The 12167-nt window shown below is 57.5% G+C and overlaps 1 protein-coding gene across 4 annotated transcripts in view; it reads left to right on the top strand.

The window, feature by feature from the left end:
• Positions 1 to 12167, top strand: part of AKNA (AT-hook transcription factor) — a 74450-nt gene that overhangs the window by 37139 nt on the left and 25144 nt on the right. For all 4 annotated transcript variants that reach the window (XM_075905906.2, XM_075905905.2, XM_075905903.2 and 1 more), the window contains exons 5-10: positions 5513 to 5858; positions 6456 to 6616; positions 6874 to 6933; positions 8130 to 8257; positions 10356 to 10572; positions 11101 to 11255. In XM_075905906.2, coding sequence (XP_075762021.2) covers positions 5513 to 5858; positions 6456 to 6616; positions 6874 to 6933; positions 8130 to 8257; positions 10356 to 10572; positions 11101 to 11255 — 1067 coding nt within the window. The remainder of the gene's footprint in view (positions 1 to 5512; positions 5859 to 6455; positions 6617 to 6873; positions 6934 to 8129; positions 8258 to 10355; positions 10573 to 11100; positions 11256 to 12167) is intronic.

Here is a 12167-nt window from a genome sequence, read left to right as displayed (position 1 = left end):
GTCTAGGTATATGACATCCACCACTTCTCCCTTATCCACAAGGCTCGTTATCTTATCAAAGAAAGCAATCAGATTAGTTTGGCATGACTTGTTCTTCACAAACCCATGCTGGCTATTCCCTATCACTTTATTACCTTCCAAGTGTTTGCATAGGATTTCCTTAATTACCTGCTCCATTATCTTCCCTGGGACAGACGTTAAACTGACCGGTCTATAGTTTCCTGGGTTGTTCTTATTCCCCTTTTTATAGATGGGCACAATATTTGCCCTTTTCCAGTCTTCTGGAATCTCCCCTGTCTGCCATGATTTTTCAAAGATCATAGCTAAAGGCTCAGATACCTCCTCTATCAGCTCCTTGAGTATCCTGGGATGCATTTCATCAGGACCTGGTGACTTGCTGACATCTAACTTTCCTAAGTGACTTTTAACTTGTTCTTTGTGTATCCTATCTTCTAAACCTACCCTCTCTCTGCTTGTATTCACTACGTTAGGCACACCTGCAGACTTCTCGGTGAAGACCGAAACAAAGAAGTCATTGAGCATCTCCGCCATTTCCAAGTTCCCTGTTACTGCTTCTCCCTCCTCACTAAGCAGTGGGCCTACCCTGTCCTTGGTCTTCCTTTTGCTTTTAATGTATTTATAAAAGGTCTTCTTGTTTCCCTTTATGCCTGTAGCTAGTTTGATCTCATTTTGTGCCTTTGCCTTTCTAATCTTGTCGGGCATGCGTGTTGAGTGGCTGATAGCTCATGTTGCTGGTTCCCGGCCACTCTCCATCACTAAAAGGGATGAAGAGGTGAGAGCCGGGTGAAGAATTGATTCTTTTGTTGGAGGGATCAACCAAAAATCCAGAACAAGAGGGTCGTTTCTAATCAAAACTGCCGGGGGTGGGTTTTTTCAGTTTTTCTCGCTGAAATGAAAACCCCAAATTTAAAAAATGAATTTGGGTTCAGCAAAACTAGCCCATGTTGCTTCAGAATGAAATGCTGCAACGATGCGTCTCGGAAGCGTTTCCAAATTCTTCTCTTTTGGCTGAAACAGTGAGTCAAACGGGACCTGAATTTGCAAGTCGTGTCAATACCCCACAAAATGCATTTTTCAGGAAATTTACTATTTGCTGCCAAAATGATGCCTAGCTCCAGCCAGGGATGTCCACGGTTCACCGGTGGCCCGGCGGGGCTGGAGCAGCCTACCACCCGGTGCAGGCAGGGGGCTGCCCCAGCCCAGGTGGGAGCACGCCAGCCTAGCTAGACTGGAACTGTTCCCCACCCATGCGTGGTGCAGCGCAATGGGCCTGGCTGGAACAGCCCACCATGCTACAAGGGGGGGGCACTCCAGCCCAGCTGGGCCTGCCATGATGTGGGCAGGAGGCACGCCAGCCTAGCTAGACTGGAACTGTTCCCCACCTATGCGTGGTGCAGCGCAATGGGCCCGGCTGGAACAGCCCACCATGCTACAAGGGGGGGGCACTCCAGCCCAGCTGGGCCTGCCATGATGTGGGCAGGAGGCACGCCAGCCTAGCTAGACTGGAACTGTTCCCCACCTATGCGTGGTGCAGCGCAATGGGCCCGGCTGGAACAGCCCACCATGCTACAAGGGGGGGGGGCACTCGAGCCCAGCTGGGCTTGCCATGATGTGGGCAGGAGGCACGCCAGCCTAGCTAGACCGGAACAGTTTCCCCGCTCACCCACAGTGCAGTGTGATGGACCCAGCTGGAAGAGCCCATCATGCTACAAGTGGGGGGACACTCCAGCCCCGCCTGTAGTGGGCCCAGCCTGGCTGGAGCAGCCAGCTGAGCCGCGGGCAGGAGACGCTCCAAGCCCAGCCGGCCTGCCACGGTGCAGGTGGGGGCCACGCCAGCCCGGCCTGCCCCATTTAAACGATTAGCTGGTGGAATATAACGTTTAATCATTTAACTGATTAAATGGGATTTTACAGCCCGAGCTCCAGCTCCTGCTCCCAGCATGCAGCTCTCCGGCAACACGGCTGCCTAGCTGGGCATGAGACGGCTCAGGCTGAAAGCCAGGGGCTGCGCTGGAGAAGGCCTTGGAGCAGTTTTGACCGTTTGGAGTGAAATGTCTCGAGGTCCGTTCCACGGGGCAGGCTCCCTGGAGGCTGCAGGTGGAAGCAGAAGCCCGAGGGGTTCCAAGCAGGCAGCTCACCGCAGCGCTGCCATGGCCAGAGGCTAATAGAGGGCTTGTGGAAGGGCAGCAATAAGGCAAGAGCCCGTCCAGATGGGCACAACCTTGCCCTCTGTCTTCACTTGGGCTCCTGGGAGTTTGGGAGGGGGGAGAATTTTCTACCGAAAATTGAAAGGAGGAACTTTGGGGCAAACTCCTACCGTCCCTTGGGTAGCGGGGCAGGAGGAGATGGGTTCTGAGCCATGGTTCAGGGCGGGGCAATGAGCAGATGGGGGGATTACTGAAATCCAGCTTAGCCCTCTGCCAGCAGAGGAGGAATGAGAGCTGGGAAGAGGCTCAGGAGGCAGAGGGTGGAGACAAGTGTCTCGGTGCTGGGGCCGTGATCCTGTTTCTGAAGGGGCTGAATTTCTTTGCAAGGACATGAAATGCAACTTGAGCGAGAAGAGCTGTCAGGCAGCACGAGCCTCCTGGGGCCAGCTCGTATGCGTAATCTCGTTGCTCCTTCCGGGCTAAAAAGAGACCAGAGACAGAGTCTAGCTGGAAAATAGTTTGGGGAGAGAACTCTGCCTTCTGTGCCCAAAATCGGAATGGCTGCGTGCACGCATTTTGTTGCGTGTGGGCATGCATGCATGTTTGTTTACGTGGGGTGTTCACGTGTGTGCATGTTTGCACGTGTATGCACGCATGGATTTGAGCAGGCACGTAGATGCACATCTTCTGCTTCCTTTATTACGCTCTAATCCGGCCCCTGGCTTGCCTGGATTCAGTTCCTGAGGCTCAGGAGGTGATCAAGCCCTGTAAAGTCCCCCCCCCCCCCGTCTAGACCCTGCACCCTACAGCCCTCCCAGAACCCACCAAACCCCAACCCACTCCTGTACCTTCCTTCCCTCCCAGACTCCACACCCCCAGCCTGCTTCCTAGCAGCCCCCTCCTACACATGAACCCCTCATTTTTGGCCCCATCCCTCTGCATAGCAGGGCCCACAAAATCTACTAGCCCGGGCTCCCCTAGGCTCTGGTGTGCCTGGGGAACGAGGAGGGGTTTTTGGTTTGGTTTGGTTGTTGGTTTGGGCGGGGGGGTTGCTTTTGTGAGGCCCTCAACTGATTTTTCTCTAGGTCAGCGGCCCCCTCCCCAAAAAAGATTCTCCATCCCTGCGCTAGTCCCGCTCCATCCCCTCCACCTTGCTGCACCCCACCATTAGCCCTAGAACACTAGGGCTGCAAGAGACCTGACGAGGTCATCAAGTCCAAAGCCGGACCAACCCCAACTCAATCAGCCCAGCCAGGGCTTTGTCAAGCTGGGACTTAAACACCTCTAGGGATGGAGATTCCACCCCTCCCTAGGGAACCCAGCCCAGCGCTTCCCCACCCTCCTAGTGAAATACTTTTTCCTAATATCCAGCCTAGACCTCCCCCACTGTAACTTGAGCCCATTGCTCCTTGTTCTGCATCCGTCACTACTGAGAACAGCCTCTCTCCATCCTCTCTGGAACCTCCCTTCAGGAAGTTGAAGGCTGCTATCAAATCCCCCCTCACTTTTCTCTTCTGCAGACTAAACAAGCCCAAATCCCTCAGCCTCTCCTCGTAGGTCATGCGCTTCAGCCCTCTAATCATTTTGGTCGCTCTCCGCTGGACCCTCTCCAATGCGACCACATCCTTTCTGTAGTGGGGGGCCCAAAACTAGACAAAATATTCCAGATGTGGCCTCACCAGAGCCGAATAAAGGGGAATAATCACATCTCTGGATCTGCTGGCAATGCTCCTCCTAATGCACCCTAATATTCCATTCACCTTCTTGGCTACAAGGGCGCCCTGTTGACTCATCTCCAGCTTCTCATCCACTGTAATCCCCAGGGCCTTTTCTGCCAAACTGCTATTTAGCCATTCGGTCCCCAGCCTGTAACTATGCTTGGGATTCTTCCGTCCTAAGTTCAGGACTCTGCACTTGTCCTTGTTGAACCTCAACAGATTTCTTTTGGCCCAATCCTCTAATCTGTCCAGGTCACTCTGGACCCTATCCCTGCCCTCCAGCATATCCACCTCTCCCCCTGAGGCGAAGATAAGTCTGTAGTTCCCTGGATTGTCCTTCCCTTTTTTAAAGATGGGCACTATATTTGCCTTTTCCAATCATCCGGGATCTCTCCCGATCTCCACGAGTTTTCAAAGATAATAGCCAAAGGCTCCGCAATGACATTTGCCAACTCCCTCAGTGCCCTCGGATGCATTAAATCCAGACGGATTTATGTAGATTTAGCTTTTCTAAATAGTTCCTAGCTTGTTCTTTCCCCACCAAGGGCTGCCCACCTCCTTCCCATACTGTGTTGCCTAATGCATTTGTCCGGGAGCTGACCTTGCCCGTGAAGACAGGGGCAAAGAAAGCATTGAGTACTTCAGCTTTTCCCACATCATCTGTCACTAGGTTACCTCCCTCAGCCAGTAAGGGCCCCACCCCCTCTCTGACCACCCTCTTATTGCTAACATGCCTGTAGAAACCTTGTTACCCTTCACATCCCTTGTTAGCTGCAATTCCAACTGCGCTTTCGGCTTCCTGATAACTCCCCTGCATTCTCGAGCAATATATTTATACTTCTCCCTAGTCATCTGTCCAAGTTTCCACTTCTTATAAGCTTCCTTTTTGTGTTTAAGCTCACCAAGGATGTCCCCGGTAAGCCAATCTGGTCGCCTACTATATTTGCTTTTCTTACTGCACATCGGGATGGTTTCTTCCTGTGCCTTCAATGAGGCTTCTTTAAAATACTGCCAGCTCTCCTGGACTCCTTTCCCCATCCTGTTAGCATCCCCGGGGATCCTGCCCATCAGTTCCCTGAGGGAGTCCAGGGCTGCTCTTCTGAAGTCCAGGGTGTGTGTTCTGCTGCTCTGCTTTCTTCCTTTGGTCTGAGCATATTCTGGGAATATGCTGCAGTTGCTTTCTTTGGCATGGAGGTTGCCATCTCTGAGGGTTCCAGAAGGGGTGGTAGGGCCTGATGGAGCCAGTATTTACTGGTCTCGGCTCTCCTGGCCCAGGAAGGCTGGGTGGGCCCCTCTAGCCCCGGGCCAGACAGGCCGCGAAGTAGCCTAGGCTGGCCGAATGCTCAGTGTGGGGCTGGCTCTTGATGGGACAGAATCCCACGGCTGGTGCTGCTAGACACCCCAAGAGCTCTCAGCCCCTCCCAACGTGGGGATCAGAGCCAGGAATGGAGCAGACTCAGAGCAGCGCCTGACCCCCAGGCCAGCCCCTCAGAATCCCCCCCCCCCCCCCGGCTAAAGCAGCACAAAGAGCCGGCGGATCAGCTGGTTTCCGCAGACCTCACCCAGCGGGCGCCGAGGCTGAGTGTCGGGAGTGATCGGAATTCTCGGCTTTCTCCTTCCCCGCAGGTGAACCTGTACGCCGACCCGCCGAAGCCCAGCCACAATGTCCACATGGGGACCGTGGCCCCCGGCTCCAGGGTCATGGCTTTCAGCATCCCGCGGATCCGGACGGCAGAGCTCAGCAGCAGCCCCGCTCCAGCCCTGCCGGCGGCTCTGCAGGAAGGTGGATTTGAGGCCCTGCAGTGTCTGAACGCAGCCGCTTCTTCTCTCATCCCGCCGCCTCCTGCCGTCAGCTGCTCCCTTGCACATCCCCAGCTCCGGAGCCCGCGCCAGCAGGCGAACCCGGCTGCACTCAGCTCCCAGCCCTTGGAGATACCGCCCCCAGGCCTGGCTGGCAAGGCGCTGTGCTCCGGTAAATGCTGCTCGCTCCACGGTGCAGGCTCCATTCACCTGGCGCCATCCCTACCGGGTGCCTGTGCAGCCCCCCTTTGCCGGGACCCCGGTCGTGCAGCATCTCGTGGCCACCTGCCAAGCTACGTCCTGGCCCACGTGTCTCTGCTGGGGAAGGACGTGGAGCCGAGTTGGCCTGCGTCCGAACTCAGCACTGGTACAAGTGGCCACAATGCCAGTGACTTCCAAGGCATTGGCACCATTTGTGCCGGCTACAAATACCACCCCACCAGCTTCTCTGCAGCGGTGGGAGAAGCGAAGGGAGCGGAGCGGGGTAGACTGCTCACCCTGGCCCAGTCCGCTGGCCGAGACAGACGCTCGTTCACGAGCCAGTCGAGCGGTGCGCCAGAGACCAGCCCCCGAATGCTTCGCGCCCGGGCTCGCTGGCTCCCGGGGGCTCCGCTGGGAATGGGCAGCGCCTGTCTGATCTCACTGCTCTGGAGTCCGGCAAGCCGGGCGTGGGGAGGGGGGCTTGTTGGAGTTGGCCCCTGAGCTCTGGAGCCAGCTGGAGAATGGAGATGACAACGCTGGCTCTTCCCACCTGTGTCTTCTGTTCCAGGGCCGCCCTCGGCAGCGGGAGACCAGGCTACGCCCCCACCAGCCCATGCTGCGCTCCCCCAATTGGCTGGGCTTGACGCCTGCGCCTCTGCGGAGAGACGCTTTCCAGTGGATCCCCTGACGCAGACTCTGGCTGGTCAGGCGAGGAAATTTGAGACGCAGGCAAGTTGGGCCCAGAGCGAGCCAACGACGGTGCCTGGAACGAACCCCAGTCAAATCACAGCGGCGGGGGGGAGGCGGCGTTTGAATTCCTCACTTCTGAGGGAGACTCCAGCAAGGGCTGGGGCCTAAGAAAGGAGCCAGGAGGAAGAGGAGGGGCAGGAACAGGAGGCTGCCCTCCGTTGTCATTGACGGTTAGACTCACCTTCCCGGAGGCAGCTCCATGGGCCGGTAGTTAATGTCATTTTCTGCCTGTCCAGGTGGAATCCTTCGAGGGACTGATCCAAACCGGGAGGCTGACGCCACAGGCCCAGCTAACGGTACGCCCAGCGTTACTCTCTGCCTCTCTTCCCGGCCCCTTTTCGGAGACTCCCCTCATTGCCAGGTGGCGTCTGCAGCATGGCAGATGCATCTCGTGCTGGGCACGTGCACGCCAGGCCCTAGAGCATCCCTGAAGGGCTGAAACGCCTGGAGAGGGCCCTCCCCTCCCCCCCCCCCCCCCCCCCGCGTTCCCAAATAAAGCAGAGTCCCTGTGCCCAAGGCTGCTCAGTGTCACGGCCCGGCACCGTCGCCTCGTGACGCTTTGCACAGGCACACCGGGGTGATGGGACAACCTGCCGTGGCGATGCCAACGTTGTGACGCTGCCGCAGTGAGGCGCGGTCCAGCTACGGCCCTCCAAAGCCTGGCCCCAGCTTCAGCGTAGGAGCACGAGACCAGCCGGGCAGCACAGCGGGGAGGAGGTAGCAATGCTGTATTTAGCCAGCGCTCACATGCAGAGGGGGCGGGGGGAGGTTGCTGGGGTGTCCCCGAGCTGGGATCAGCTGTATCTAAAGCTTTCACTGCACTTGCATTTTGCTGAGCCTGCTGGCTTGCTGCACCAAAGAACCTTGAAGAGCAACGTTCCCTGCAAGCCAAGCGCTTGGGCAGCCGCCCAGAAGAGATTCAAATGCCGCTCAGCTGGTCAGCAGAGCGCCCACAGCCAGCAGCGTGTGTTTCTGGGGTGCACATCCCCACATGCCTCGGTGCACATAACAAAATTTATTCTGCACAGGAATGGGAAAAAATGAGAGTAACTATTGCTGTGGAGCGGTCAGGGTTAATTCACATTGGTGTGCTAGGGACGGTTTAGACGCTGCCTCTGTGGGATCTGTTATTCCTTGTGCCATTGTAATACGCTGATTGGGTGCGTGAGCCAAATTGCAGCTGGCCCAAAGAGGACAAAAGCCTTCTATGCGTGCACAGCAAACAGAGTTACCCTCCAGCTCAACGGACAGAGGCTCTGAAGTTCCCAGGTCTAGCTCCCTGGAGACTTACCATGGCGACGTGTACGTGGTCCTGGCTTTGTTATCCAGGATTCACAGGCCCGGTGCTGCCAGGCGGGAGTTCAAAATCCCTCCCTCCCAGCCCAGCCAGGCACTGCTGCGGGAGAGTCATCTGGCACGGGGCCCTGGACCGTGTGGGGGCCGAAGGCTCAGACGCAGGCGTTTCAATGTGTTTCCCCCCTTCCCCCCCCAGGGATTTGCGAGGCTGAAGGAGGCGCAGGATGCTCTGGAGCGAGCGTACCTGCAGGCCCGGGAAGAGACCCACCAGCAGCAGCAGCGCCCGGCCGCAGCAGGGCCCCTGGGGGTCTTCGATCCAGACAGGTAGGCTTTTTCCACTCATGTTTTTCCTTTAACAGTGTCCTGGTCAAATGCCGTTTTCTGTTGGGAGAAGCATAGCTCAGCGGGGGCTAGTAGGGATGTCAAACCCCATTCATGGAACCGGTTAAACGTTATGTTTAACTGGCTAACCGATTAAACGGGTGGGAGGGAGGGCTCACGCGCTATGTGGCTTGCTATGGGCTGGAGCAGCCGCCTGTCCGTGGCGGGCCCCACAAACCTGGAGCACCCGCCTGTCTGTGGCGGGCCCCACAAACCTGGAGCAGCCTCCAGTCCGTGGCGGAGGATGCTTACCAATGATGGTAAGTATCACCCAGTAAAGGTGTGGCTTATCGGTTAACCTGTTAGCCATTCGCATCCCTAGTGGTTAGAGCACCAGCCTGGGGTTTGGGAGACCAGGGTTCAATTCCCTCCTCTGCTACGGGCATCCTGTGACCCTAGGCACATCACTTAGTTTCTTGGTGCCCATGGGTAAAATGCCGATAACCAGGGCTCTACAAATAGTGTAATCTACTTGCAGCGTGGTCTGCACGTGCTCAGCGTGCCGAACCGCGCGGCTGGCGAGCAGAGCTTGCTACCACTTGGCGAGCCCTGCCGATAACAGCACCGCCTGGGGGGGAACACAAGTGTGCCAAGGAGGTGCTAGATGTTGCAGCCCTGGAGGCCAGGTAGTATAATGAGAGCCCAAGAAAGAACATGTTGTTTGGATCAGGAAGGGCTCTGGGATTGGAGTTTAAAATCTGGGTCTGCAAAGGACCATGCACAAAGGCTTAACTCCCATGCAGCTGCTGCGCCTGCCTGCTCCGTCAGTGTGATGAATGCAGCCACGTTTGTAGCACGGGAGTGTCCTGTTGCGATTATGCCGTTTTATTCTTATCTGCCCGTGTTCCCTGATGGGTACCTGTGGGCGTGAATGAAGGGTCGAGGCCCGTCAGTCCTGAGCAGTGATTTACTGCAGGCTGCGATCTGATCCCGGACTAGCCAGCCCTGTCGGCTGATGGCTCCTGGCTCTTCATGTGCCTGTTTCAAAAGATGCTCTGGTGCGGCAGAACATGACCTGGAGCCAGATGTTTGCCCTGCAGGACAAATAAGCTCTGATGCCTGGCGAGAGTGGCTCAGACCTGATCTGCAGTCACATCAGTGCAAATCCAGAATAGCCCCACCCACATGCGTGGAATTAGTCTGGACGGGCACTGACATGGAAATAACAGGTGTGTTAGATAGGGGAGATGCCAGCCTAAAGCATCACCTTTTGGTCTGGCAGTGACCCTGCTGCCCATTTACCTGGTTCAGAACCTGGCCCAGAGCTGGGGCCATCCTTACCCATACTCAGAATATGCAGCTGCGTTGGGCATCTGAAAATTTGGGACACTACTGGGTCTTAATGTCCATCCACCCATCTCTTCCTATCCCTGTGCTGTGTCTCTGCTTCCTCCAGAGAGGGTCTAATTAACTTACACCTGGAAAAGCCTGCCAGGGCTATTAGCAGACACGGAACCTGGGAAAGAGCCAGTCAGGTGGTAACGAAGCCGTCGAACAGGCATGTGCCAACCCCCATCTGTCGTGTCAGCGTCTCAATTTACAGTGTGAGGCGACAGGACCGTAGTTTAAAGTTTGCTTTCAAACTGTGTCATTGGTGTGATGCTGAAGGTTATTAAATCACATTCCCCCCATCCGGGGATAGAGGCCCTAGTTTAACAGAACTGCATAGGGCCCCATATATCCTAGGAATATCCCTGCTCAGAGCCCTCCAGTGTGGGGCAATTCTTAGGTTTTATTCCTACTGCTAGTGCCCCTCCCTGAGAGCAATGTTCCGATGTGCTAGGCGCTGTACACACAACGAGACAGTACCTGCCCGAAGGGCTTGCACAGCAAACAGGCCAAGCAAAGGGAGGATGGTTACCAGATTGGGGGGGGGGGCACAAGGCGTCACCCAAGCTGCCTGTAACAGAGCAGGGACTGGAACTCAGACTGCCTGTGCCCTAGGTGGGCGCCTTAGCCACTGGAGCACCCTTCCTTTCTTTGCACTGGTGCATGGTTTTGAAGGGCCTCACCCCTCTGCTGCGGTGCTGGTGTGTTTCAGAGCGGTGGAAGGGAAGATATTTCTCCTGGGTCTGCGCTTGGAAGAGCTGAAGGACGGGATTGACCGAGCAGTGCAGAACCAGCCCTCCTCAAGGAGTTGCTCTGAGCCAGGCTTGTCTCCTGGCTGTTTGCCAAGCCTGGTCTCAGAGCCGCCACTCTCCTGCCCAAGGCCGTCAGTTCAGGCCCCGGTCCCAGCCGTCTGCACCCCCTATCCTGAGGTAAAGTCCGCGCTGCTCTGGGTGTCTGGCCTGGGGTTCCCTGGGTGAGCTGATTGCTGGGACGTTTCACTGCCAAGACACTCCAGAACATGGCACTGGAAGGGCTTTCAAAGCTGCCTCTTCCAGAGAGCTCCTGGGCCCGGAGTCGCAGGGCAGCCGCTGCTCCTGCCCTTTTCCTCTGGCTCCTACCAGGTCAGGCCAGAACTGGGGTAGCAGTGAGCCCTCCCCCGCCACACACACGCAGCCTGAGCTCCCCCTCAGTTCCCTGCAGTGCCTCCTGCTGGAGAAGCGGTGAGCTGCGCCGACGTCTCTAGACCTTCCATTTGCGGCTGGCACGAGAAAATTGCTGCGGGCCTCTGCCGCCAGCACGTCCATCGCCTTCCCTGCAGCGCCCCCTGCTGGCAGAGGTGCTCTGGTGTGGGGGCTGAGCTTATCTCCCTCTGCCTTGTCCGTCTCCTTCCCTGCAGCGCCCCCTGCTGGCAGAGGTGCTCTGGTGTGGGGGCTGACCTTACCCCCTCTGCCCCATAGGGCCCTGTTCCACAGCACGCCCACTTCCAGACGCATGTGGACGCGGCGGTGAGTTCTGCGAGCGGCGAGCCGGAGGAGGAGAGGGAAGAGCTGCCCGAGACCCTTCAACACAAGCAGCTTCAAGTGGAGCTGGACTATGAAACCCTGCTGGACCAGTAAGTGTGGCCCCGGCAAGCCCAGCCTGCCGTTTGCCTGCTGCCGTGTTGAAATGGCCACGCACGCTCCATGCCACGTGCTCAGCACCAGCACGCGTGCATCACGAGCGCCCCGCATGCCGCAGTCGTGCAATTCAGCACATTTGTGCCTGAGGGGGGTGTGCTTCCGCTTCAGGCAAGTCCGTTCTCTCCGAGGCATTCACACGGAGGGGCCGGCCTAGTGCCGGACCGAGCCATAGTTGCACCCCGGGCAGCGGGCGTGTGGCGCATGCGCAGCCCCGCCCCCGGGCGCACGGCACCCCTTACCACTCCAATCAGGCGCCCCCCATAGGTTGGCGCACCGGGCAGCTTCCCGGCTAGCCCCCCGCTTAGTCCTGCCCTGGGCCGGCCGGTCAGGGGTTCTGAATACACAGCATACATCTCTGCTGCCCGCCCCATGCTGGAAAGGGGCCTTGTGCCTCACGCGGTGCTTGTCACCGGGAAGGGGAAACTGAGGTCGTTCGGGCCAAGCGTTCAAAATAGGCAGTTGGCTCCCACCTCTGTCCAACCCGGCCTTGCACACGCATGTCAAGTTCAGCAGCTTTCGTCTTGTCCCCAGGAAACGCCAGCCCGTGGGACTGGCCTGGCAGGGGCAGCCACATCTGCCTCCCCCAGCTGTGTGGGAGCTTGGGGCTGAGATCCTTAGCGCCTCTGCCAGGTAGGGGTGAGGAGCTCTGAGTGCCGGGCGGGAGGACCTGCCCTGTTTGGTCACACATCCAGCTGCCAGCCTGTCCTGGCCCCTTGGCCGCTGCCATGCAGTGCAGCTAAACGGGACCTGGCGAAAGTGCCAAGCGCCATGAACTGCCTGGGCCCTCGTGAAGCAGGGCCTGGGTGCCAGAGTGTGGTATTGCTGCCGCGAGGAAGGGATCTCCG

This window comes from Pelodiscus sinensis, chromosome 23, assembly GCF_052426305.1.
Source record: "Pelodiscus sinensis isolate ZL-2025 chromosome 23, ASM5242630v1, whole genome shotgun sequence".
In the NCBI taxonomy this organism is placed as follows: Eukaryota; Metazoa; Chordata; order Testudines; family Trionychidae; genus Pelodiscus; species Pelodiscus sinensis.
Note: the sequence above shows the minus strand (reverse complement) of the source record. Positions and strands in the feature narration are given on the sequence as shown.